The sequence below is a fragment of the Prunus avium genome, chromosome 1, assembly GCF_965620075.1.
Source record: "Prunus avium chromosome 1, drPruAviu1.hap1.1, whole genome shotgun sequence".
NCBI classification, from domain to species: Eukaryota; Viridiplantae; Streptophyta; class Magnoliopsida; order Rosales; family Rosaceae; genus Prunus; species Prunus avium.
This window is the reverse complement of record NC_142284.1, coordinates 16,496,913-16,523,548: the sequence shown is the minus strand read 5'-3', so window position 1 is coordinate 16,523,548 and position 26,636 is coordinate 16,496,913. Positions and strand designations below refer to the sequence as shown.

Genomic DNA, 26,636 nt, shown 5'->3' with positions numbered 1-26,636 from the left:
GCCTTATCTTTTCCTCATTTGTGCAGAAGGTCTCTCGGCATTGTTGTCTCAGGCTCAAAGGAATAAGCAAATTCGCGGTGTTGCAGTGGCCCAAGGCGCTCCTATTCTTTCTCACTTATTTTTTGCAGATGATAGTTTATTATTCTGCAATGCCCATTTATCTGACTGTTATAATCTGATGCTTCTTCTCAGAATCTACGAGCGTGCGTTAGGCCAAAAAATAAATTTTGCGAAGTCGGCAGCGAGCTTTAGTCCTAAAACAGATCCAATCATGAAGTGCTTTATTTCTTCCATGCTGGGAGTACGTATTGTGGATTGTCATACACGTTATCTGGGGTTGCCCATTAATTATGTGAGGGACATGTTGTGGAATAAGCTTCATATGTGGAATGCTAAATTGTTGTCAACGGCAGGGAAAGAAGTTCTTATTAAGGCAGTGGCTCAGGCGCTCCCAACATACACAATGGGGGTGTTTCAATTGCCAAAAGGTTTATGTCAGGATTTATCTGCAATGGTGGCGAGATTCTGGTGGGGGAAGTCAGGAAAGCGGAGCATACATTGGAAGAGTTAGCAGAATCTGTGTCGGCCAAAATGCTTAGGAGGATTGGGGTTCAAAAATTTTGAGGCTTTCAACCAAGCCATGGTAGCCAAACAAGCATGGCGGCTGTTGGAGAACCCTTCCTCTTTGGTTGGTCGAATCCTTCGAGCTCGCTATTTTCCGAATGGTGATTTCCTTACAGCTGGGTATGGTCAGTCGCCTTCTTTAATCTGGCGCTCAATTCTATGGGGAAGACAAGTTATTGAACAGGGTCTTATTTGGCGCATTGGTGGTGGGACATCTGTGAGGATCTTTCATGATAAATGGATTCCAAAGCCGTATACCTTCTTACCTCTATTAAATGGAGGTCTTTCTGTGGAGGCAAGAGTTTCTGATTTAATTACGGCGTTGGGTGGGTGGAATAGGACTCTCCTGGATTCTTTTAGTGACGAGGACTGTTCGGCAATTTTGAGCATTCCATTGCCATCAGTTGGGCATCTTGAAGATAAACAATTTTGGTTTTTCTCAAAAAATGGTAAATATTCTGTGAAGACTGGATATCGTCTTGCATTAAGACTTTGTGATAGAGAGGTCAATGGGGAGATTGGAGGTTCCAACTCTGGAACTCAGTGTACTTTTTGGAAAAAACTTTGGCATTTGGAGGTTCCAAATAAGGTTAAAATCCTACTCTGGAGGGCAAGTTTAAATATTTTGCCTACAGCACTAAACCTTGTTCATAGGAAGGTACTAGTCTCAGCTTTTTGTTCTGGTTGTGGGACGACGACGGAGGATGTTATCCATGCTTTTTGGGGTTGTAAACGCAGCAGAAGGTTTTGGGCGCTAACTTCCTTCAACATTGATTCGGTGGCTAGACAAGGATCTTTTGCTGATTTCTTGGAAGTTATGTTTCATACTCTGTCAGACTGTGAACTGGAACGTTTTGTGTGTTGCTGTTGGAGAGTTTGGAAGCTTCGCAATGAGGTCCTCTACGGAAAGACCGTTGATGGGCTCTCTGAGATTGTTGAGGGGACCATGGAGTTTTTGGAGCAGTTTAAAATTCATAATGCTCGCACCAAGCAACCAAGGGTGCCACGTTTTATTAGGTGGATTAAACCTCACACCCCTTCGTTGTTATTGAATTGCGATGGGGCGATTGGACAAGCTAGTTGTAATAGAGGGGTGGGTGGTGTCTTAAGAGACTCTGCAGGTAACTTCATTTGGGGGTATGCGGATCAAGGTCCAGCAGGTTTGGATGTTGTGGCTACTGAATGTGCTGCTATACACATGGGATTACTGAAGGCTGCTGAGCTGGGAATCTCTGATTTCTTGGTAGCATCAGACTCGCAAGAAGTTGTGGCTTTACTGAAGGGAGGTGGGGAGCTATGGAGTAATCTGGGTAACCTTGTGGATGACATTAGAAGGTTGCTAGTACATTTGTGTGTTGGTGATGTTTTTTTTCAGCCACGTTCGGGTAATCGGGTTGCTCACTCTTTGGCGCAGTTTGGGCTATGAGAACAGCATCATTCTTTTTAGGTTGGTCTTGCTCCTGACTGGCTTGTATCTCTGTTAGTAACAGACTTGGAGGGTGGGTAGTTGTTTTTAGTTATCGGTTTTGGATGCTGTGGTACTCTTTTTCCTTGACCGGATTTCCTCCATTGGGGGTTTTTATGGCAAGGTTTTAATGAGACCACCTCTTGTTGCATCCATGTTTTGATTGCAATTTGTACGGTTGATGGTTGGAATGAAAGTTTATTATTCTTTGATAAAAAAAAATAAAAAAAAATTCAACCAATAAATAATAAATAAAGGGTTATATACGATTTATATGAAAATTCAATTTGGTCACTGAAAAAAAAAAAATAGCCAAATTGATCACTGTGTTTCGCAAAGTTTACAATTTTTAGACATTCCGTTATTTTTCGTTAAGTGTAGTTTTTGTTTTTTGTTTTTTTAGGAAGCACCTTCAGTCTTCTTCCTCTAACTCAACGAATTAGGGTACACTGTGCTATTAGGGTTTAACAAATTGAGAAAATTTTGGGTTGAAATCGAAATTGAGGTCTAAGGAAATCAAAAGGCCAAACCAAATTAAAATGAATTCTACAACCTACCAATATATTTTGGTAAAATTGTAAACTTTGGGAAAAATAGTGACCAATTTGGCTAAATTTTTTTCTCAGTGACCAAACTGAATTTTCGTGTAAAATCCAATGACCAAAAAGGTATTTAACCTATAATTAAAGGTAATTTAAAAAAAAAAAAGTTATCCATAAAGTAAAAAAGAAAAGGGCCAACGGCATCTAGCTTAATGGAAAAGGGTCTTGATAAAGGAAACATATGTATAAATTCAAATTTAATGGATCTTAGGCTACAACAAGCATGAATCAACTATTCAAGAGAAGGAAGTGAAACTTTAAGTCATCTTGAGCCTAATACTATTGTGAGAGTCTGTATTTTTTAAAAAAATTTAAAAAAATTTAAAAAAAAAGTTTATTAAAGAGGAATAAACATTATTATATATATTTATAAGTAATTCTCTTGGTAAAAGGATATATATATATATATATATATATATATATATATATATATATTGTTTTACTTTTATAGTACTATTCCAGTAATCATAAGCATTTTATTTTATTAATTGTTTTTATATTTTTATATATGTTCAATTGGCTTTGTTTAAAATATATATTATTATTATTATTATTATTGTCTTAGAATGTGTTATAAAACGTTATAATACATGTAGAGTTTTTGATGTGGGTCATACAGAGATGTTTACTAATTGAAAGTGGCAGTTTTTTCTTACTTTGAGTTTGACGTGCAAGTCAATTGTGTTAGGTTTTTCTATTTGTAATTGATTACTCATTTTTTAAACTTGCAAGCTGTTGGGATATTAATGAAAGAAATAGTTTTGTCAATAACCCACCAGTACGTGTCTTGATAATATCTATTCTCTTCTTGCAATGACTTGGAGTGAAAGAAAAATTACTTGGGCACCAAAATTTAAAGGTGCTGACTATTTAAAAGTTTAGTGATAGAATTGGATAAATCTATCTTAATATAAATTATATTGTATTATATGCTGCCTTTACCTCTGTGAGCTACACAAGTACACTTCATCATGGTATAGAATTTATATAAGAAGCATGAGGTGGATAACATAAGCTGAAGGTGGCACAATTCCTTGGTTGCTTAAGGAACGTGTAAACACATAAGGCTATTGCCATGTTATCCAAGTGGCTAGCTGTCTTTACCTTATCAAAATATTATCTAAATACCAAATATGTTAGCACCTATATCCTCAACGGCCAAATATATATATCAACCAATGCTTGTGTTTTACTAAATTGGAGTTATGCTTTAGATTCAGTGTAGGGGTTTCTTGGGGGGTCTTTATGGGGATTGATTTAATAAATTTCGTGAGCACTATATTACGCGTGATATTATAATTTGATGGATGTTCTTGATATAATAATGTTCTTGATATTGAGTGTTTACGTGTTGTTAATTATTTAATTAATGTTGGCATGATTATATGTATATTGGTGATATTTAAATGATTACATTGTTTTTATGAGATATGTGAAAAGAATAACTATATCATGTCATGTAAATTAGTTGGAGTTCTTGGGTTGAGAAAATTATGGTGGAGAAGAGGGTAATGGGAATGATCTTTTGTGTAGTTGAGTCTAATTCTTGGTAGGTACCTGATCTCAAGGATCCCACAGTGCACATGGTTTTTATTAGGTGATGCGGGATTGGCGATAGAGAGTTAGACAAGATGACTAACAAAAGGGGAATTATGGGATGATTGAAATGGGTGTTAGTTCCTATAAATGGGCATTCGGGACCAAGTGGTATAAGCATGGTATGGGACGTGCAGGTTTGCTTGTCTAGTTATATGAATTAAAGGAGTAGATAAAGAGCATTTATACATTAATATTATTAATGTGATATTTGGTTGTGTGATTGCATGTCACTTAATTTAGTTATATCAATCTACTATGGTAAGGTCTTATATCTCTATTGAGCGGTGGTTGCTCATCCCTCACCCTATTTAATTTAAGTGTGAATTTACCATATTATCCTCATTTAATTAATAATTTCAATTCCAAAGGTGAAACTGTGAGCTTGCACTGCAGCCGTTGCCCCCTTATGGGGGTGGGTGGCTTCCCCATCTTCCATCTTTCTCTCCTCATCTCTCTTTCTACTTTCCTAGTTTTCTTCCCCTCTCCTCTTCTTTCCCCAAATTCCTTTGGATTTTACGTCCTCTTGCCCAGATCTATCTAGATCTTGTCTTTTGTTTGTTTGTTTGTGTGTTTTCTGTTGTAGGTCCTTGGTGACTTTTGTTGTTTTTGGATGTGTCTTGCTGTCGCTAGGATGGCTGCGGTGTGGTGTTGTCGACCCAGCTTTTTTCTTTGGTTTTCGTTGTGTTTTTGAAGCAAGTACTGCAACCCATCGTAGATGCCATGATTTTTTTGCAGCTTTTGGTCCACTCACATGGATTTTGCTCCAGTTCAGTGTTTGGAGTTGAAAAAGTGATTGTTGCTGGTTTGTGTGGGATCGGGTGTTGCCTATGCAAAATAAGAGGTTTAGCCATGTTGGTGCTACGAGTCTCTTTGGTTTGCTGGAGAGGATGTGGTGCAGTGTCATTGTTTGTGTTTATTTTAGTCTAATAATTCTCAGAGACTCCATAGGAGTTTGTTGATATTTGTATTTAGTGTTTGATTTTTCGATGCAAATTTGTCGTTACTACCATTGCGCAGTGAATCTGTATTGTAGGTCTGAGTACAGGTGCTTTTGTTTGCCGAATTGGAGGTTTTATATTTTTCTGGCATGCGTAATGCTCTCCAGATCAAACCAATTTATTTTTGTGTTTGGTCACTGGGGATGTTGTACTCATATTTGGCATTGAGCCTATTGTGTACTTTTTTTTATGTGTTATCAATAAAATTACTATTGCTTTTAATAAAAAAAAAATTTAATAATTTCAATTCTTGATGTTTGCATTAACCAATGGCATTTTCTAGTATTTTGAATATTTCACCATTCTTTGCCTTTTATTTTATATATATATATATATACAACGGAAAAGGAGAGGAAAATAAGAAGAAGAATGAAAGATGTGAAGAATAGAGCAGAAAAAGTGTAAACATATAGAATATTTGTGAGACAGAATTGGAAAACTAGAAATAGATTAAAGTAGTTTCTAACTTTTTTTTTAAATACAAACGATAAAACAACAGTCTGCATGGGCACAAAATTTGGGAACATATTAAACCAAATACAAAGATTTTGTTGATGATGACCCAAATTAGCCAGAACATCAACAACCATATTTGCCGAATTTCAGAAATCTGAAAATGTTGTAGGAGATCTTGAATATCCTGAAAGATAGGAAGAATTTGCCAAGGAGGTGAACCAGTTTTCTGGAGGAGTTCAATAAGTAATTGGGAATCGACTTCAATTAGCAATATTAGACATTTCAAGACGCTTTAGCCCAAATATGACCTCCAGTACAGAAGTCATATCCATCAAAATTGAGTTACCAAGTATTCAAAGGACGTGGTACCCATTTTAAATTAACTTCGGAAAGAAATTTCTTTGTTTTCTTTTTAACTTTCTTATACCAAGAATCATGAATATACCAAAGTCATAAAGAAATGTTTTAACATTTAAATAGCAAAAGGCACATAAAAGGATAAATAAGTTTATTTCGTTGAAACCAAATTTCCCAACAAATATTAAGGATTTTTTCCACATACAAGGGAGGTAAAGAATTTCAAGAAGTAATTAACCAGTCTATAATATTAGTAGATCTTGGTAAAGGAAAATCCAGGAAAATTACTTGACTGAAGTTCGGGGAGGGAAAATCGAACGTAGGACTTAAGATGTAAAAGATAAATGATCTTAACCACTTGAGTAACAAACCCCCTTCTCATTTCTTTCTCTTCTACGTCTTCCTAATTTCTTTCGTGTATGTCCTCACTTTCATTTAAAAAGGTATAGTTCCTTTTTGGTCACTCTGTTTTCACTCCCATCACATTTGGTCATTGCAATCTCATTTTTGTCAACTTGATCACTATTTTCTATTTTATTAATAATTTTGGTCACTGATAATTAATTAGATAGAATCCAGATTTTTCAATTCAAGACAAATTATCCATTAACTTCCAAGAAAAATGTTGTCGGAGAATTGAAACACCTTATGGACTTTCTAAATCTAATTTCAATTTACTTATTTGATAGAAAATTGAGTCCCAAAGAACTTTAGGGTTTTAACTTCAAGTTCGATATTTACTTGGTTGTTTAAAAATCAAATTTTAAGCCAATGAGAATTTTCAAAGTTATTAAATTGCTGATACATCAGTAGTCATCACCATAACCATAATCTTCATAGTCGTACTGTTCATCAACATTTTCAGGATCAAGAATATTGTAGCCAACTGTTCCTTCATTTCCATCATCTTCATATTCATCATTTTTGTATGCATCGAATTCACGGCCCTCTTCTTCATGTTGCATCCCAGCATCAATGTCAGGATGCGATTCTTTCTTTTTCTTGGAGTTATCTGGAGCCTCCTGTTAGAACAAGCAAAATCATACTTAATTGGAGGATTCGTGGAAAAAATTTGAGTGTTTGTGTGTGCGTGCCTGAGATAGGAGAGAGAATAGGGGCGGGCATCGCAGCCCTTGGGCCAAGAAGGCAGCCACCTCAGCCCCGAAATTAGGAGGCTTCGAACTGCTAACTTATCCTCTTCGGCCTAAGCCAAATCCTTTAGTCTAATCTGAAGTCCGTAAGTCCAAGACCCATACCCACCATGGGTGGCTGGCCATACAGGAGTATCTTAGGTCAAGTCTTCATCTTTTCAACCAACACTCTACAGCAAGGATTGCTTCAATTTGTTATTTATCCATTTCACTCTACTCTAAAAATATCTTATAAGCTCACACCTCTCTCTCCTTAACTCTCCACCAATACTCCCTTCAGCTTCCATTCTTAACCAACCAGACATCACCACCCACTTCTTTTTCCAGTTTCAGCTTCCGTTTAACACCCTCCGATTTTTTAACAGCCAAACCATAACCTTCCCGCCCCCAAAGTGCTCACCACATCTTGAAAGTATCCCTGAACGCCCTGGTGATGTAACAAAATGCTTTCGAACACAAGGTTCAAAGTAGATTATACAAGACTTAAATAAGTGAAACAGGTATAAAGCATCAAAGTTAGGTTCATATTTTCTTTGTGTGATATGGTGAAACTTGCCATAGGAACAAATGAAAATGTAAATTCAGAATAATTAAAAACTTGAACCCAATAAGAGAGGCACGTACAGCTGTTTGGAACATGTCCTCTAGGGCATCAAAGTTGATTTTTGAGCTGAGTCTCTGCAAGGAAACCATGTTGAAATCCATCAAAAACCTGGTAGAAATAGACAATGTGGCCTACAAATCCGCATTAAAAATTAATGAAAAAACAATATGAATGAACACCAGTGCTGCACTCATACAGCATATAATATTAATCACCCATTTAATTCAACATTTGGTCAATCAACTAAATTCCTGGAATGTACACTTCACAGTAGGCCCTACCCTAATTTCATTTTCTCTATGCAACTCTTATCTAAGCCATACTAAAGGTAAACTTCAAAAGTCACAAGGACCAGGAAATGGACTTCCACCCAACTACTATGGGGCTCTAACCTACCACAAAGAAACGGACCACAACTCTTCTTTCACTAGTACTATGTCCTGTATTCTATTAAATCTTCTTGCTTGGATCTCATCGCCCTCGATTTTGTCTCACTAGAATCTCACTGGATTCTTGAATTGAATTACTTTCGTGTCTGTGGGTGACAAAACAAACAACATCGATTTTGTGTCTCTCTTGGATTCTCTGAGCATTATCATGTTGAAGGGCTCCAATTTCTTTCAAAGCTCGTGTGAAGATCCCCAAATGTAACTCAGTAGGAATTCACTCAATAAATTAACTTTTTGCATCATTGTTTAATTTTGTTAAGGGCTTAAGTTTTAGGTCTTAAGTCTATAAGCACCTAAATCCTAAACACTAAACCTAAAGTCCAATGCCCCAAACCCCCTTAAACATTTCTCAACGCTACAATAATAAATCCTCAATAACCCCTATTCAATCTAACTAAACATTTTATTCAGAAACAATTAAAAAAGCTCAACAAAAAAAAGGCAGCATTGAAAGCGCATAGGTGTTCAAATGCTACGACATCAGAATGTGGGGCTTAAAACTAAATAGGCAGCATGCTCATGATTCTGTTCACAGAAAGCTGGGAGTTGTTAATATCTACTCTCTCCAGCTTAAGGCAAACGTCATAGACATAGGCTGTAAAGGGCCTTATGTTTGCAGATGATCATTGATTGACCTAATTTCTTTTTTTCTTTCCAAGGTCAGGAATAAACACTCCCACTTTTGAGTGTCTTATTCTTAAACGTAGAAAGAGATAACGGTCAAGAATGAGTTACTTAATTTAGCAACTTACTAGAGCCTCTTGGTTATAATACATTCTTTTTCTTTTCTTATTTATTTATAGGAAGCTATCAATACCTTCTTAGTCAACATTTGGTGGACAGCTTCTGCAGCAGTTTGAGCTTCAGTATCATTCCTTGCTTCAGCTGCTCGAGCTAGTTGCCTTTCCTGAAAATTAAAATTTATAAAATAAAGGGTTGTACATTCTGTGAAAACTTATGAAGACAAAAATAATTGCGCCTATCAATAAAAAACTGTGCATCATATTAAAGAGTAATGACAGAGCGGAACAGGTAGGGGACAAATCTGATATTAATATACTAAATCTTCTGGAATTCATTGCCTCTGTTCTGCAGCATATCAGGCCTATAAATGGAGCTACATTTTTGGATCAGCCATAACTGTACAGAACTTCTCACAAAACTATTCTGGTGAAACAGAACAAGGAAATGAACAATCTATGCTCCAACAAGTCAGGTATCTCAATTCAAATTTAAATGATCGAAGCTCCCACTGACTATGTTCATGCCTCTGTATCTAAAATCACTTTAAGAGCATGGCAGTGACAAAGTGTTTTCTTTCACTTCCATGCGGCAATTCTTGTTTTGAACTTCGTATAATCTGACTTTAAAAAATAAAATAAAAAAAGAACCAAGACCAGCACACACATATAGACAAATGAAATCTTGCTAAATACATAAGAACTCATCATAAATTCCTCTTACAAAAAGATGGGAGAATAAAAAGGCCCACCTTTCTTTTCTTTGCTGTGGCTACCTTCTTTGCATCTTCTGGACAGTTGGGATCCATACCAGCAGCCTTGGCTTCTCGCTCCTTAGCTGCTTGCTCCTGCAGAAGTTTAATGAATCACTGAGATATGCAGGATTAAAGCATAAAACCAACATAGCTCCAGATATATCATACCATACATGACACAGCTAAGCTTTAGAATGACAGAGGGGTAGGGAGGGCTGGTGGCAGCAGAGAGTTACAGGTGACCTTGGTGGAGCTGGGTTTTAAAGGGCCAAATGAGGAACAAAAAATATGATGGGTTCCAATAGAAGCTCACTCCCTATTACTATGGATGCTTTCCGTGAGCGTGAGCAATCATGACCTTTACCAGTGTATATAATGAGAAATTGTCATTGGGTTCTATTCCATTGCTTTAGGCTAGGATATAGGAAGTAGCTGTATAAAATCAAGTTTTTAAACTTGTACATTCTCATACAATCCATTGTCAGAAAGTTTCCTAATGTGAACTATCGAATGCTTCATCCCCCTAAATGGCATAGAGTTCTGTTGCTACCTTACACACCAAAACAAAGTAGGTTCGCTACTCATACTGTAAAGTAACAGTCTTTGATGCAAAACAATGTAACAAGTATCAATACATGTAGAAAAAACTGACTTTGTAGCCCCCAAGCCATTACACATTCTGCCTAAAACGCTAAGGTTTTGGTGCTCTTGCTTGCTTCTTTACTCTAGCAAGTAAGCAAGTAAACTACATTAAATCCTGCGGTTATAAAATAATGTTAAGCTCCGGAACCAAAAACCAGTCTTTTCAGTTCCATAGAGATATATTTGATATGAAACTTCTTCATCTTCTGTGGGATGCAAAACTACAATCCGTAGAAGAATCAAGAAATGGTAAATAAATGCAGAGTCAATTATGGTACCTCGATGTACTCCCGGTTCACTTCTTCCCAAATCATCTTTTTGTAACGTTTCCCCTCTTCATTTAGAAGGTAGCTATCAACCTGCACAAAGTCTAAATCTTCAGTAATGACCCAAAACTACAAGCAAATGAACCAAAATGAAGTAACATGTATCGTTTATGCATGCATAAAAACAAGTAAACAATTCAGGGGAAAAAATACAAATAAACAATTATGAACTACTCTCAACAGAAAGTGGTCATCATGGTAGATACATTAGTAACCAATCAGCAGAAACCGTCATTTGAGATAACTCAATAACATATGTGATCGCACTCTTTGATGTGAGAATCAAGATAGGGAATACAAAATTTAAAACAATGGGAATAAGCCCTAAGAAGAGGCGTTGAGCAATGATATTTGTGTTTCATTATTAATCATGGAATCATTAATCATTATGATAGCTAATCAGTTGTATTTTGAAGTGCAAACAAAATAAGCAACACTTTCTATATCAGTATCTATAGCATTTCAGTAAAACAAAAATTAAAAGGGCAAACCCAACTCTGGTAAAGTTACTGCATGATAAAATAACAACAAGAAAGATAAAACATCATGAATAATAGAAAAATATATAACCCCTGCAGTTATTGTATCAGACAAAAAACAACTGTACAATGTGGCAGAACAACTGTGCAATGTGGCAGAGTCAAGCAACAGAAATTTTAGCACAATTAGAACTTGGTGCAAATTAAAGTGCCCATCCAGTGTTGCTGTTAGTCTTAGATTATAAAATCACTAATAATCAATTTTTATATCACTGTGTGGAGCAGCCCCAAATAAGAGTTTGGTATCTGGAACTCAAGGGTCTGTTACAATAAAATTTACTTTCATACAGAATATAAAAAAATTGACCCATTTATGTTAGTAATTCCGCACCTCTGCGTCATCAATATCCGAAAGGTTGTCAGGTTCATCACAATCTTCAGTACCTACCTCAACACCTGTTTTCACCGTATCATCACCTAAAACATCACATTTTTCAGCAACCCTTCCAGTAAAACAAAGATGCATATATAAGACCCTTTATTGGGATACTATTTATGCAACTGCAAAATGAAAATGAAAGGAGGGAGAGAGAGGAACCTACCAACACTTTCAGGCTCTGTAAACTGCAATCCTTCGCCCCCACTTTCTGCTTTTGAATTGTTCGGTTCTTTCTCACACTGTCAAAATGGAATGGGGAAAAATAAACATCAGACAAACTTTTTTATATGAGTGAGGAGGATAGTAATTAAGCTGTACAAGGTAGAAGCGTTATCATAGAGAACTGACAAGGACCAAAAGTTCCCAAAACAAATTATCTTAAATATCTATTTCGATATGGAAAACTAGCCTTAGAGGGAATTCCCAACCCTACTATACCTCTCCCCATCTACAAACACCTAAACAAACATAATGGAGTGGGTCCTTCAATAGCATTTCCCAACGACACTAGCATAACAGGCACCCAACCTTCAGTTCCATTCCACAAACATCTCAATAAAGTGGAATAACTTAATTAACCCAAACAAGGAAAATAAATACCTTTCAATGCCAAATCATCAACTCAAAAGTCATGCTCATTAATATAAAGAAACGGAAAGCAGAATTAATGCTGCCTAAAGTATTAGTGCAGCAATCAATCAAGAATCACCATTTCTCTGAAGGGTTTCACATACTATGTGTAAGGAATTCAAACAGTCATTTTTCACATAAGAAACATTCCTATTGTTATTTTACTATAATTACTTAATACATAGCAGAAAATAACTAAATTTAATAGTTACATTTAATATCTCTTTACTGTTGTCTAGGCTTTGACAAGGTATGCCATCAACACCAGAGTCATTAGCATTTTCCTCAGTAGATGCTTCCTCCAATCTCTTTATTTCTGCACGCTGGAAAGCTGGAGGATTAGATCCTCCCTCAAGTCCACCTGAAATTTGCATAAACTACACCAACACGTTAAAGCACAATATACATTAGTCTATGTAAATGATAAACAGAACTTCAGGAGAAAAAAAGAAAAGAAAGCGAATTTGGACTCACGTCATCATAGCAAACTCTACAAAGTCCATATTGAAAAGGTTTTGCACTACCCTTATGCTCACAAAGGACTTCATCTGTGTTATCAACTTTTACTGCCAAGTTTGGTTCTTGGCTTAATTCTTCTAGCTCCCTTGCCTTTACAAGGAACTCTTCAATCTATAGTCAGAAAAAGAGTTCAATACTGGTATTATCACAAACAAATGCATGGCAAGGAAAACATCATATATGGAATAGCTGTTTGATCTACATTTTTTTTTTTTTTTTTACAAGAAATGGAACTTTTATTTAAATCTCAAAAACAGTACAACAATCACCTTATAAGAACAGCAATACACATGACCAAAAAATGCAACAGCAATTACATGGCCAGAAAAAAAAAAAAAAAAAAAAAAAACAATAGCAATACAACTCAACTCAACTAAATGGAGAAATCTGGCAAACAAAATCCAACAAATTCGCAAAGCCAATCCAAAGAGGCTAACAACAAAATAGTAATGTGAACCCTAACTAACCGCTGCTCTCCAATCTGTCCGAATCAGAGAAAAGGATAAATGCACAAAAGCAGGTGCAACCAAAACCAATAAGGATGACCAAAATATAATAACGACCAAACCATAAATAAAAGATTATTCAAGCAACACATACACCACAGAGGAGCTCCACGTCTCCACCTATCAGATTCATTAATTTTTCTTATTTAATAAAACATACAAAACCCATGAGTATTGTACACACGTGATTACATTTAGGCAGAAATGCATTAACATGTCAAATTGCTGTTACAATTCATTGTTTCTTTGTCCAGAAAAATGTGGAGATGGAGTCATGTCCCATGTACAGGCAAGTTGGGAAGTAGATGTAGGACATTTCAAATTTTAGTTGCACCTAATGTTGTACCCGTATATTGAGATTATATTGCCAAAATGGAAATGTTGCAAATTACCATACATGGCTTACTGCAAGAAACATACCGTCAAGCTTCCAGATTCTGTATTCTCAAACTCAACCAGCCGCTTGGTCAACGTTGCATCACAAACATGCACAATTCTGATCTGATAAAAATATACAACATAACATCATATAAAATGAAATAAATGAATGAAGTGTTACATAACTTTCCCAAGAAAAATTTGACAAAACAACATATTTAGAGCACAGGACTAAATCTGATTAAGATACAAGATGTTCACAACTTGAAACAATATAAAGAAACCATGCAAAATATTTTATTACTGAAAAAATTTGTATTAGAAAATTGAACCAAAACAATGAATAGAAAATTATAACTAGAATGACAAGTATACACAAAGAAACCAACTCATTACAAAATTTCGTTATCACATCACAGTAGCAATTGAGTCCAACTTACAATATCAGACTTGGAACACTTGAGACCATGTGAAAGCGCAGATATATATAATGCAGCACCACATAGCCCACTGGGTTTTCTGCCTGTCTGTAAAAAATTGAAAATCTGTCATATGATACATTCAACCTCCTTGATGATATACACCCAAAATGCATTAAATATGATACTGAAAAGGGATAACATACCTGCATCCAATCCCGTTTCATGCTAGTGATAATCCGCTGTGCAGTTTGGATAACCCCTTTATCTGTTCCTCCTGGTAAACCTACAGAGCATATTTGTAACTGTTATGCCTCCCTGTTTAAATGCAGTCACATAATTTTACATCTAGCTAACTACTTTAAACCAGAACCAGAATGGTAACAGAAACTCAGATTCGACATTATACAAGTGAATAATTTCACAAGAATAGAGTTTCAATTATTATTACCCATGATTAATTCACATGACTAGAGTTTCATTTATTATTTAAAAAACAAAGTTATAGTGATTTCTTACCAAAACAAAAAAAAAAATTACAGGTTTTGAATATTATATTTAAGCCATGGAGTATACCAGCAAACTCAAATATATGTACCAAAAGGCAAAAGGCAAAAGGCATGTCCGACCTATTCTCACAATCAAATTACATAATGAAAACACATAGTGAAATTAAGGCAGCAAAGAATTGGAGTTGTGTGGTGGGGAAGTAAACATTCTGAATAGACATCCAAACTATCTATGAGCATGAGGGTCATAAGTTTAAAGCCCCTGACCAGCTACTTCTACCAGCAAACTTTAAGTGGCTAAGAGTAAAAATTGCTCAAAAGATTAATCAAAGCACTGGACAGAGGTGTTAAACATACAGGATGTACAACTATAGCAACAGTACCTATTAGTCAAAACAGTCCCATCAAATCAGAAAAGCATATGACAACTCATTTTGTTTTATTTGATATTTCTGTTGTATTGTAAAAAGCAAAAGCTTTTAGAAATAAATAATAACTACATATGTAGTCAAAACAATTTCAACACTGCTTAAAAAGTGCGGGCCTTGTGTTTGGAAAAGGAGGATACAAATACTTTGTACACATTCAATTGCATTTAATTTGGATCCTAGAGTAAGAAAGCTTTTCATTAATACAGGATTTTCAGACACTTACTCTCTGTAAATTTATGAATAAACCAAGAAGGATCAACAGGTTTTTGAACAATTGGGTGCTCATCAAGCATAAAAACTTTGCAAAGCTGCAAAAACACGGCACCCAGCACATAACTGCAAATCAAATTATATGAAACAATATCAAATCCAGAAGGAAACTGTTGAAGGTTAAATCCAAATCAAGTCAATCAGAATGTCATTACTGAGAATCAAGGGAGAACAAAGTCAAATGAGAAGGGAAAAGGGAAAAGGGATAAAGAAAAAGGTAAGGCTTTCTCACACATTTATCTTCAAGTAATTTGAAAAATCAATAAGAAGATACGGCTTCCTCTTTTCCCTGCAAGACAAGATTCAGATTCAATACTAGTGCGTATCATTATGGCTGAAATTGAAAATGGATAGAAAATATAAATACAACAGGATATAATTAGCATAACAGCGTAACACCAATATGCCAAGACTTTCATAAGAGCCAAGTAATATATAATTCACACATCTCTAATAATGTTTGATTTTCAGTAGGAATCTTGAAAAGAAAACAACAAAAGGAAAATTACAATTCCTTCGATTAAGGATATGCATAAACCCTTTTAGCCTGTAATCCTTATTTGTGGCACTCAGATGCTTCTAATGAACAGGTCAAGCAGCATGTCCAGTATGCTCATTTATCTATTGACTTACTGATACAAAGGCCTATGTTGTGTACACTCACCTTAGTGATATCTTCCTAACGGAAAATATCATCTACTCTACCCTTCTGAATGATATCTAGACCACCCACGCTTTTATTGTCTTATGCAATAAAATTTCGTCTCTTCTAAAAAAATGTAACAGAAGACTCAACTAAACCAAGAATGGATATAATGGGGTTAGCCATCAGATATTTTTTGCAGCATCATTGAACAGCATACTTCACTTAACAAAATTGTTCATTCACATCGCTGCATTTGCAGCTTATCCTGAATTATTGACAAGGCCACCTTTAGTATACAAAAATTTGCATTCTCGTTCTATCTTCTATTATGTTTCCGCCCATCCACCCTACGAATCATCCACACAAAAATGTGCATATCATTCCCTTCTATTTTCAGCCTGAATGTACATGTGAGTTGTCTAGTATTCTGCAAAGCACACTTGACTTATGGTCATATGCTATCCAACTGCGCTTTAGGTTGATCGTTTGCTTACCTTCAATTTTTTCAGTTCTTTCCATTTCAGCAGATTAATTTTTTCAGAAGAATCTTTAGCACATAAATTGTTTTTAGAAATATAAACAGCTGTATGCATTTCCGGTCAATCCATACAGTACTCACTTTCAAATGCAGTATTGTGACAGAAACATCTCTCTAATGGTTAGTCTTTCACTTCTCCACTAATTGTATCAATGTACTGCCTAAAGCAATAATGTAATCTCAATAAAAACTCTACCACTTCAGAAATGTGCTAATGATATTATGACCTCTCATTTACAATGGTGGCCCTAAACTGTGAAAAACCAAACAAACCATATTCACCCTAAAGAACGTAAATAAACAAATTCCTTTGTTTTTGTTTCCGGTAATCATTGGTTGTCAATTTGATTCTAGATTGAATCTTCCATAAATTCCCACAAAAAAATAACTTAACCAATCAGCATTCTAGACTATGTAACAAGAATTCAAAATCTGATAAAATCCTCACCCTAAGTCATACATCAAGCAAACAACGTTATGAATTCATGTGGGTCTTTGGGGAGCCCTGATAGAATAATGACAGTAGACCTGAGAGAGATATGGTAGTGTAAAAATCTGAGCCAATAGGAACCCAAAGTTTGACAAATAATGTAATCCAACCATCTGGTTTAATTATATTTTTCATGTATTAAATGGAAAGGCTAATGCCATGGTCTTAGCTCTTGAATATCATGGTGTGACAATGTTTCAGGTCAGACATATACCTAACTTGCCTTTCACATTACTAACGTATATCTTCTTTTTTCCACAAGAAACAACTTCTATTACAAACAAAACCAGTACAACACTATGTGGACAAGTGGTCAAACATCTAAACTACAACTATATGAATCAAACAGCCCTACCAAACACTAAGTGGAACTTTTAGACAGATTAAGAATAACAGAAGCTAAAAGGGTGGGATTGAAGCGACTTAGAACAACTTAATCATCGCTTCCAATCCAGGAATTTGAGACGATTAAGGACAGAATTAGAATAAGCAACTCTAATCCTCTTGACATATCGGTTGAAGTTTGTTGGTACATGAACAGAGAAGCTTTTACGAGTTTAAACATTCTTCTTTAAGAATTCATTGCTCACTTTTTAAAGAGGATGTTTAAGCAGACAAAGAAATCATCTTAGCTTTCTTTTTTTGCTATGTAAGATTCTTTTTCTTTCAAATTATGTTTTTAAACTTTCTATGTATACAGTTTGACTACATTGGTTACCACCCCTAAGTGTTCTGTTAATGTAATTTCTCTAAGCACCAAAAAGAAGTTATTGAAGCTCATTTTTTCAAGAATAACATTAGGAAATAAAAATTAATAATATACAAAAGTAACAAAGGGGTTTCCTTACCGACATGCAATGTAAAGACATGAAGCCAGTACTTGCTCTGATTTACGCCCCCTGGTGAAATTCCGGTCTACTGCAATCTTTAAAAGGCAAAGCAGATCACAGATTAAGATGTTCATAAGTTCTCTATAACTAGCAACAATGAAGCTTAATTATTACAAGTCAACATACTCTAAAAAAGCGCTTAGCAATGTCAACAATTTCTTCATTTTCTCCCATATCTAAAGCATTTCTCATGCATCTTAATTCGTATTCAGCTGCAAAATGAAATAGAGAATAAATGAGCAGATTAATAAGGCAAATCATATTTTATCTTCAGTAATTTTTTACCATTAATTTTTACATAACCTTGATAAAAATTGGCCACGTTAAAGTTTATTAAAATTTCAAAGTGGAAGTGAAAGTTAATCATCTTAGTTTGTGGAAGTTGACACACTCTTCACATCAATAAAAATAATCAACAGCAACAAAATGTGCTAAGTTTAAAAGAAAATCGCAAAGCAGTGATATAGACTGACTCCAGTCTTTGCTCTGGAATATGACCTGCCTTGGTTACTGGTAGGTGATTTCAACCAAAATAGTAAATTCAATGAACTCAAGGGGCTCAAGTACCATTGTATTAAATGCAATAAGAAAATTAAGTCTGTAGACAAATGCAAAATAGTTGATCTCCCTTCTATGCTTGTTCTCGGTTGTAGAGTCTGTGAATGATTGGATAAAGCACACATACAATTGAAAAATGCAACCTAAAGGTCGTCTTCTCGTTGATTTGACCAGAAATGCTAATATATGATCCCCGCAACCTTTCTATGTTCAAGTTTCATGTCTGCTCCAAGTCTCCAAGCAGACTGTCTAAAGAAAATCATGATCTTTATGCAATAATTTAACCTCACACCTATAGAGAAAATTCTAGCTGCCCACCCACCACGCAGAAGTTAGCATTCTTTGAACCCAAAAAAAAAAAAAAGATTCTTCTTTATTTTAAAAAGTACCAGAAAAATGGAACTCATCGATTATAGAAGTATTTATATCTCCCAGAAATCATAGGCTAATAGTGCATGGGGGGTTAGGAAAGCTTCAACAAAACAAACAACGGAAAAGCCAAACCTTCGAAAAGAAAAAGCCGAACAAACCATACCATTCTCGAATATCCTTGCACGAGAAGCTGAGTCATCACTCTGAATGCTACGTACATTTCTTCCAGCCAATTGGCTCTGCAAACCCACAACCAAAAACCATTAAACAGAATATAAAGCCAATAATAGCTTGCAATTGGTGTCAAGTATAAACAGAACCAGAATGAGAACCCAGAAGCAGAAGAAGAAAACCCCAATACCTGGCCGGCCGCATTTTTAACGAATGTGGGTTCATCAGAGTAAAGGTCATACTCTAAAACCTTCCCACACCCAGAACACGATCTACAAACAATACAAAATGAAATCACAATCAAATTCATATTAACAACATGAAACTCCATCATTAAAATAAATAAATAAAATTTGATACTCACATTCTACCACCATCGTTAATTCCACTGACTTTCTTTCTACAGTGAGAACAAAACGGCATCCTCGAAAGCCAAGAGCTATTTGTCAATTGTGGGTTCTAGTTGTAGAGAAGCAGAAGGCGGGACGGAGAAGACCAGAATTTGCAGGGACCGGTCGGATAGAAATTTCCCGCGAGTTCAGAGAAGCAGCGAGCTGAACAGTCGGGGAGGAGGGAAGGGACACGTGGCAGTGTACAGATTGGGGAGATGGACTGCAGAAGTTGTTGATGTTTCTCCGGAAGGTGAGACGACGTCGTCGTTGGAGGAGGATCGCCGTGTGGAGGCTGCGGACAAGAAAACTGCCTAGAGGTCGTGCTTGGTGTTGTGCTCGGCTTGCTGGGAACAAAGAAATAATTTATTTTGGAGCTGGGCCTTTTTTAGAGTTGGGCCTATCTCTTTCTTTTTTCTTTCTTTGGTCGAAAGTTGGGCCTTTCTATTGGGGATCAAAGAAATAAATTTATTTTACAAAATATTAAACGATATTTCTAAAGCTATATATAATATTGACTCAGTAATTTCTCATACATTATTGACAGATTTGTATTAAAAATGTAAAAAGTTATGGTTGGAACTAGGGTCTTAACTAGAGAATTCCCCTTAAAAGAAAACAACAGTAAACCTGCATTACAAACATTGTGAGATATTTCGGTCTATATCCAGTGCAGTCATTAGAACATTGAGAAAATCTTTAATTTTCACAAAATTAATTTTGATGGAATAACATGATCTGTTTTGCACCCTGAGGTTTGCGTTACAAGTTACGACAAGCTCTCCATTGGGCATTTCATCTTATCTCGTATTGAAATTGAGGGTGATTCCCAATGATATGTATACAAATGATCAAATATAAAAGCAAAATTTCTTGGAAGAGGAGTACTATTATCTAAGATAACTATCTAATTACACTATTACTCATGTTATCAATAAGTAAATATAGTAGCCGATAATTTAGTAAAAAATATATTTATATTACTCTTTAATTTTAGTGTTAAAATGTTATTATGCGTGTCATAGTGTTTAGTGACATCAATCTCATTTCATGGAAGTCTTTTCCGTGGCAATAAAAGAGATATTTAAAATATAAATAATTTAAATAAAAAAAAATAGTTGTACTCCAGTTGTGACCCTAGCTAACCAGCAGCGGGAAAATACAAGCAGGAGAGGAGAGGAGACGGTTAACTAACTGGTAAGAAACTAGCAACCCTAATTGCCGATTGCTTAAATACACAATTGCAGTTGCAGAGAGTTAGCCGTTGGAACTAGCAAGCAAGCACCACCAAACTGCAAATGGCGAGCGGGAAAGCGAAGAACCCTTCAAAGCTGTCTCTCAGAAACCCTAAGAATAAGGGTAAGCCGCTTGGCCCCAACAACACCAAGAGGAAGAAGGAGAAGAAGAAGAAGCAACGGGTCAACAATCAAAACCCAGTCGAAGACAAAGCTAGCAATCAAAACACCCAAAACAGCAACAACAACAACAGTTTGAGCAATGCTACGAAGGCACAACCGGCATCGGCTTCAGCCCAGCTCAGCTTCTTTCTGGATCAATTTCAATCTGGCAATGGCGTTAAGATTTCTTCTCTCGAGTTGGAGTCCGTCAATGGTACCATTTCTTTCTTTATTTTCATTTGGGTACGTTTTTCATATTATTATGTAATTATGTACTCTGTTTGGTTGGTGAGAAAATTTGGTACTGTATTAGCCACAACCTATAAAAAAAGGGTACTTGGAGAATGTAATGTTACAGGTGGCGATAAATTTTGTGAATATATAATAGGTTCGTTGTGACAGTAAATTGTTTATGCTGTCTGATATCACTTTTTTTTTCAAATTTATATTCTTTAGAGAAAAATGTGAGGTAATCAAGGTGTTTGAACTTGCATTTTAAGTAAACGCATAGCAGATGAGATGGAAAATTTGTACTGTAATTTCTTTCTCTGGGAGTTATTCCCCCTAAAAATTCCAATCAGATGAGAGGAGTTTTCTTCCTAAGGGCAGGTAAATGATTCAACTATGCCACAAATCAAGGATAAGATGTGGTAGTTCGACCTATTTGTGCCATTAGTAGAAGCTACCTTTCAAAATCCAGTCAAGTTAGTTTAGTATTGGCATTGACTTTCTATTCAGCATTAAACTTTTGCATCTGTGGAATGCTATGGATTAGGATTACTTTGAAGCAGTCATGCAAAGTTATGAAAAATGAAAATAAAAAGCCCTCACCTGATGAAAGAACAAAAATCTTTTTTTCTAATCTATAAATTTTGCAGACAAGTGTATTCTGGATCTGTCTGAAAGCTTGGATCAAGATGTCAGCCTCTTGGGGAAACATGTGATGGCAGCTTTTGGTCCATCGTGGAAAGAAGAACTTTGTGAAAAGCATCTCTTGGATGGAAAAATTGATCCTGGGAGTCCGGCAATTCTTATTATTAGTACATCTGCCCTGAGGTCAATAGAACTTCTAAGGTGAATTTCATTCTAGCAGTACCATAACTTGAACCATTTGCAAATTTGATATTGCTAAACCCCTTAAAATTAATGTTCAGCAGAAATGTCTCATTAACACTAGACATTTGCATAATTGGTACATGCATCTCAATCTCAACAATGTATTCTCTTCCGACAGGGGCTTGCGGTCGTTGACTAAAGAATGCCATGCAGCAAAGCTGTTCTCTAAGCATATGAAGGTTGAAGAACAGGTACTTTACTTATTTCTCCAAGATGTTGGGCATTCCTATGTGCATTATATCTGTCAAAGGGACGAGGAATGCTGCATACATTTATTACTATTTACTAGGCTCACTAGAATCTCTTTGGTTATAAAACTTATAATGCAGCATGTTGAGCATACCTATGTACAATGTTTATCTACTATAAAAAAAAAATTGTGCTGGTTGTGGAGTTTGGGAAATGTTCATCTCTCTTCTTAGCCTATTAGCTTTATTTTGTCATATACATGTTTACCTTTTCTTTAATCCCCTTTATGCTTTATGCAGGTATCCTTGTTAAAGAACCGCGTTAATATCGCTAGTGGTACGCCAAACAGGTAGTCATCATAATCTTCTGTAAATCCAGTAACCATTTCTTTACTTACGTTACCCTTCAATTGATGCTTGTACTTGTATGCTATTTTTAGGGTATATCAATTCAACAAGCACGGTGCAATGTTATTCTGTTCTTTAACTAACATGGGGTTGTTTTATTATTTGGTGTTAGTTGTGTAGTTTGGGCTATGTATATAAGTTATAAAATAATTTGTTATATGATGACTTCTACATGTTAATTGATAAGATATGCTTTGGAACGGAAAAAATTAAAGGGCCAAGCCACCAAGAGGACATGATATAGCATGAAAACTTTATAATTTAATTATGAATTGTGAAGTCAACATAACTGCCTACGCAGCCAATTAGTAATGACTGAGATTTCATTTTAAAACCTATTGATGTAGCAGCCTTAACTTGTTTAAAGGAAAATATCCCTTATGAGTTATGGGCAAGATTATGCATCATATAAGATTTCTTGGTCCTATGGAGTGTGCCCTTGATGGTTCTAATTATCTTTTAGGGTTTCTATAGATGTTTTGACTCTAAGAGCTATGGTTAATTATTTTCCAAGGGTTTATCTTTTATTTGTATAGTGAACGAATATTGTTGATTAAAAATTACGTCATACACACCTTTGAATCATGGTAGCCTTCGCCCTAATCTGAGTCCCATAGTTTCCTAGAAACCATTTCGTATTCTACCGACTCCCTAAATCTTCCCATTCTGGGTAAATGAAGTTTAGAGAAAGACAATTTTAGGATTTTTCCGCTACCCTACATTATTATGGGGAAAAAATTAGGAAAAAAGAGAGTCTACAATTAGTATGGTTCTTTATGGCAGGACTGAGACTCCTTAACACCAGATTTCTGTACTATATGGTTACTTTTTTTAAGGTTGTTGGATGCTAAAATTATATTTTGCTTTATTGCAAAAAAAAATGAGGAAAATTTAGGACAAACTTCTGCTTTATTTATGCTCATGCTTTGTTTCTCTTTTAATTCATTTTGAGTTCACAAGGTTACAGACTTGCAGTGTCATATGGCATGTCCTTTATTTTTCCTGTCTGTATAAGTTTGTTTGTTTGAATTGAATAATTTTGTTCTGTATTTAACTCATCTATTCCAGGATAAAGAAGCTAATTGACATTGAGGCATTGGGGCTGTCTCGTTTATCAGTGATTGTACTTGACACGCACCCAGATGTCAAGGGGTATTCCCTCTTTACACTTCCACAAGTCAGGTAAGATGATGAGTTATCTCTCGCCAGTTTACCATTTGCTTTGTCTTGGTTTTGGTGCGTACTGCTTTTATCTGTTTTTTTCCCCTTCTTCAACAATACACAAATACAACCCTCCTCCCTCTTTAGCCCTAATGACAGGGTGAAGTGGTGAACCTTCCCTAGGGCTTATACCTTATTTCTCAATAAATTCTTTGCAATCATATTATGCTCAAATCCCTGTTGATGTTGAATGATTAATAGAGTTTTAAAAAATTATATATTAATCGTCGTATTTGCTTTTTCTCCAAGTACACTGGCCAGAATGGGATGTGATAGTTCCAAAAGCATAGAGAAGCTTCTGATTGTTTCCTCTCTTTTTTCATGTCGTTGTGGTGTATTTTGAATGGATAAACTGTCGACTTTATGCCTCACATTCATTTTATTTGGCAGAGATGAATTCTGGGACTTATATAAGAGCTATTTTCATGATCGTCTACTCCAAGGTTCCTTGCGTCTTGGTTTGTACGGTCCTTTATCATCTGGGAATGAGCTTAAAGGGAAAAAGAGGAGCCCTATTGAATAATGATTCATTTTTCGTACAAATTTTGAGCTGAGTATGTCATGTATCCTTCTAGCTTTTGTATCCAGCTGATAAGATAATGGCGTTTTATGTCCACATTTTCTAGTTCTTCAATCAACGCGAGTATGTAAGATGTACTAATATCACTATCTTTGAGAGTCGAAATACCATATTAAGGTATGATTTTTTTGGGGGCGAAGACTACAACACACCATAAGCTCCTGAACCAAAACGATTGTGCAATATGTGATAGAGATTTCTCTCTTGTTCTTTTAAAACTTTTAATATTCCATTCGTGCACCTTAGAGACAATCTAACCTTTTAAAATATTGCAGCCATACAATTATTTAAACCCATTAGAAATTCACCAATGTGTTCGGATGAGGAAATTTAAAAGTACTAAGGAATTCATAAATGACAGAATATAAAATAACGGAAATTAATGTTCTAGAATTTGTAAAATTTCTTGTTTAGTAAATGGATTTAAACACGGAATATAAAGTTTGTCATCTTGGAGTTTTAGAAATGACGACTATTTAGATAGAATTTAAAGTTGGGACACGTGTCAAGAGGAAATTTTGATTTATGTAATCATGGTTATGCTTATGAACACGTGTTAAGTATTGAGAAGGATGATGAGCATACGCCTTGAGTTAAAGGTGGTGACCAAAAATGTTCCTAAGTAAATAAGGGGACAAATGATCACATTGTCTTAAACTACGAGATAGGGAGAAGAACATTTTCTGCTTTCCATTAAAATAAAGAGAGTAATAGAAGAAATACATTTTAAAATCCAATTGATCCAAGTAGGATGAAAACCGAAGATAAACAAAGACGTATAGTTCCAATCAATTCTATCGTTAGCCTTTTCCAAATCTAATTTTATAGACATTTACGACTTTTCCTTGAGAAAGAAGAAAGCAATTCATGACTTATAAGTATATTATCCTCAAGAAGACGACTTGGAAAAGTGGTACAAAAGCATCATGATTTTGAGAAATAAATTTATAAAGAAGTGGCTCTCATATGTTTATAAGAATTTTAGTAAGAATTTTTATAACATTACAAAGATTAATAGGCCGACAGTGTTGAACCTTTTCTTGATAATTATTTTGTAAAGCAAAAGGTATGATTAAGGCCCCGTTTGGGATTGCTTTTTTTGGCCAAAAACCTGCTTAACTTTAAAGTTAAGCGGTTTAAGGTGTTTGGTTAAAATAAAATATCCTGCTTATTTTGAAAGCAATGGTCTTTTGACAGCAGCTTTTAAAAGCAACCTCGGGGTTGCTTTTTAAAGCTGCTTTCAATTGAAGCAGCACGCTCCCTTTAATGAAAATTTCACAATTCCACAAATACCCTTATTAGGTTAGAAATCTATCCTCATGTATTTCTCTCAAATCTGCAGACACCAAAGTTCATCTTCACGTAGCCTCCCAAGTTTCTTCCCATAGCCTCCCAAGTTTGGAGACAACCATTCGCTCAATCTCTCTCAATCTCTTTCACAAGGTAGATTATTCAATCTCTTCAATTTCTCAAACTTTTTATATACGTGCTACTCTTCTGTTTTTTCTTTTTTTCTTTTCCTACTGGTTGTCCATGGTTTCTACTGGTTTTATATACGTCCATGGTTTTATATATGTCCAGATTTTTTATACTGGTTGTCCATGGTTTCTTCAAGCATGAAGATGTCCATGCCAGGAAGTTTTCGTGTGGACACCATGGTTGTCTACTGGTTGAGTCGTGATGGGTCCACAATGCATATCTCCTCTAACTTGATTAATCCAAACTGAAAAATGGGTAGTGCTTGATTGTCTTGTTATCTATAGTCATTTACTTCTCCCTAGTATGCCTTGCTTCAGGTTGTGAATGCAGCAGTAAGACATCGTACTTCGTTTCTGGAATTAAGTTGCAACTTTCTGTCTTGTTATTTGACAAATAACAAGACCTGATGAGGCTTTGTTTGCAAAGGCCTCTGAAAAGTGCCTTTTTATTGAAAAATAAATAAACTTGATATCATCACCCAACGACAAGCTCCAATTTTCTTTTAATTCCCTTTATGATAAACTAGTGTTGCTGCAAACTTTTATTTCTTTGACTTCCATTAATATTTTGTGAATAAATATCAAAATTGCAGACCCAAAAAATAAGGGAAAAATATATGGGAGTGTGTTTGAATCCTTCATCTGGTGTACTTCCAACTCATGATTCATCCGAATGTGATGGTATTCTACTTGACAGTGGTGAAGATTCTGATGATCCCGTATAGAGTTGCTACAAAAGTGGGGAAGGTAGGAGGTGCTGTTAAATTGTCACAACAAATTGAGCGGGTGGTTGATGTAATGGAGAATATGTCAAATATAGTGTAATTGAGAGAGTAAAGAGTGAGG

The 26,636-nt window shown here is 35.5% G+C and overlaps 2 protein-coding genes across 2 annotated transcripts; one reads left to right on the top strand and one right to left on the bottom strand.

Annotated features, from left to right (window-relative positions):
- Positions 1-6,794: 6,794 nt before the first annotated feature.
- Positions 6,795-19,755, bottom strand: LOC110760485 (transcription factor IIIB 60 kDa subunit). The gene is made up of 19 exons (XM_021962748.2): positions 19,378-19,755; positions 19,204-19,285; positions 19,006-19,081; positions 18,039-18,124; positions 17,871-17,947; positions 15,581-15,637; positions 15,302-15,414; positions 14,345-14,424; positions 14,160-14,246; positions 13,762-13,842; positions 12,791-12,946; positions 12,529-12,693; positions 11,850-11,925; positions 11,639-11,724; positions 10,721-10,801; positions 9,798-9,893; positions 9,123-9,212; positions 7,877-7,930; positions 6,795-7,123 (listed from the first exon to the last, which is right to left on the bottom strand). The coding sequence occupies exons 1-19, from the start codon at positions 19,434-19,436 to the stop codon at positions 6,908-6,910; spliced, it is 1,818 nt and encodes a 605-aa protein (XP_021818440.1). The 5' UTR covers positions 19,437-19,755; the 3' UTR covers positions 6,795-6,907.
- Positions 19,756-20,522: 767 nt separating this feature from the next.
- Positions 20,523-24,497, top strand: LOC110760470 (U3 containing 90S pre-ribosomal complex subunit). Its single transcript, XM_021962734.2, has 6 exons — positions 20,523-21,013; positions 21,678-21,873; positions 22,034-22,106; positions 22,404-22,453; positions 23,580-23,693; positions 24,123-24,497. The coding sequence occupies exons 1-6, from the start codon at positions 20,701-20,703 to the stop codon at positions 24,253-24,255; spliced, it is 879 nt and encodes a 292-aa protein (XP_021818426.1). The 5' UTR covers positions 20,523-20,700; the 3' UTR covers positions 24,256-24,497.
- Positions 24,498-26,636: the final 2,139 nt, after the last annotated feature.

Bases quoted from the DNA above. Each gene is read 5' to 3' on its own strand.
- LOC110760485 (XM_021962748.2), bottom strand. From the start codon at position 19,436: ATGCCGTTTTGTTCTCACTGTAGAAAGAAAGTCAGTGGAATTAACGAT. The intron at 10,802-11,638 runs GTGCGGAATTAC...GACTTTGTGCAG, and splicing joins CGGATATTGATGACGCAGAG to GTTGATAGCTACCTTCTAAA. The intron at 9,894-10,720 runs GTACCATAATTG...AAACTTCTGCAG, and splicing joins TGAACCGGGAGTACATCGAG to GAGCAAGCAGCTAAGGAGCG.
- LOC110760470 (XM_021962734.2), top strand. From the start codon at position 20,701: ATGGCGAGCGGGAAAGCGAAGAACCCTTCAAAGCTGTCTCTCAGAAAC. The intron at 21,874-22,033 runs GTGAATTTCATT...CTCTTCCGACAG, and splicing joins AGGTCAATAGAACTTCTAAG to GGGCTTGCGGTCGTTGACTA. The intron at 22,454-23,579 runs GTAGTCATCATA...CATCTATTCCAG, and splicing joins GCTAGTGGTACGCCAAACAG to GATAAAGAAGCTAATTGACA.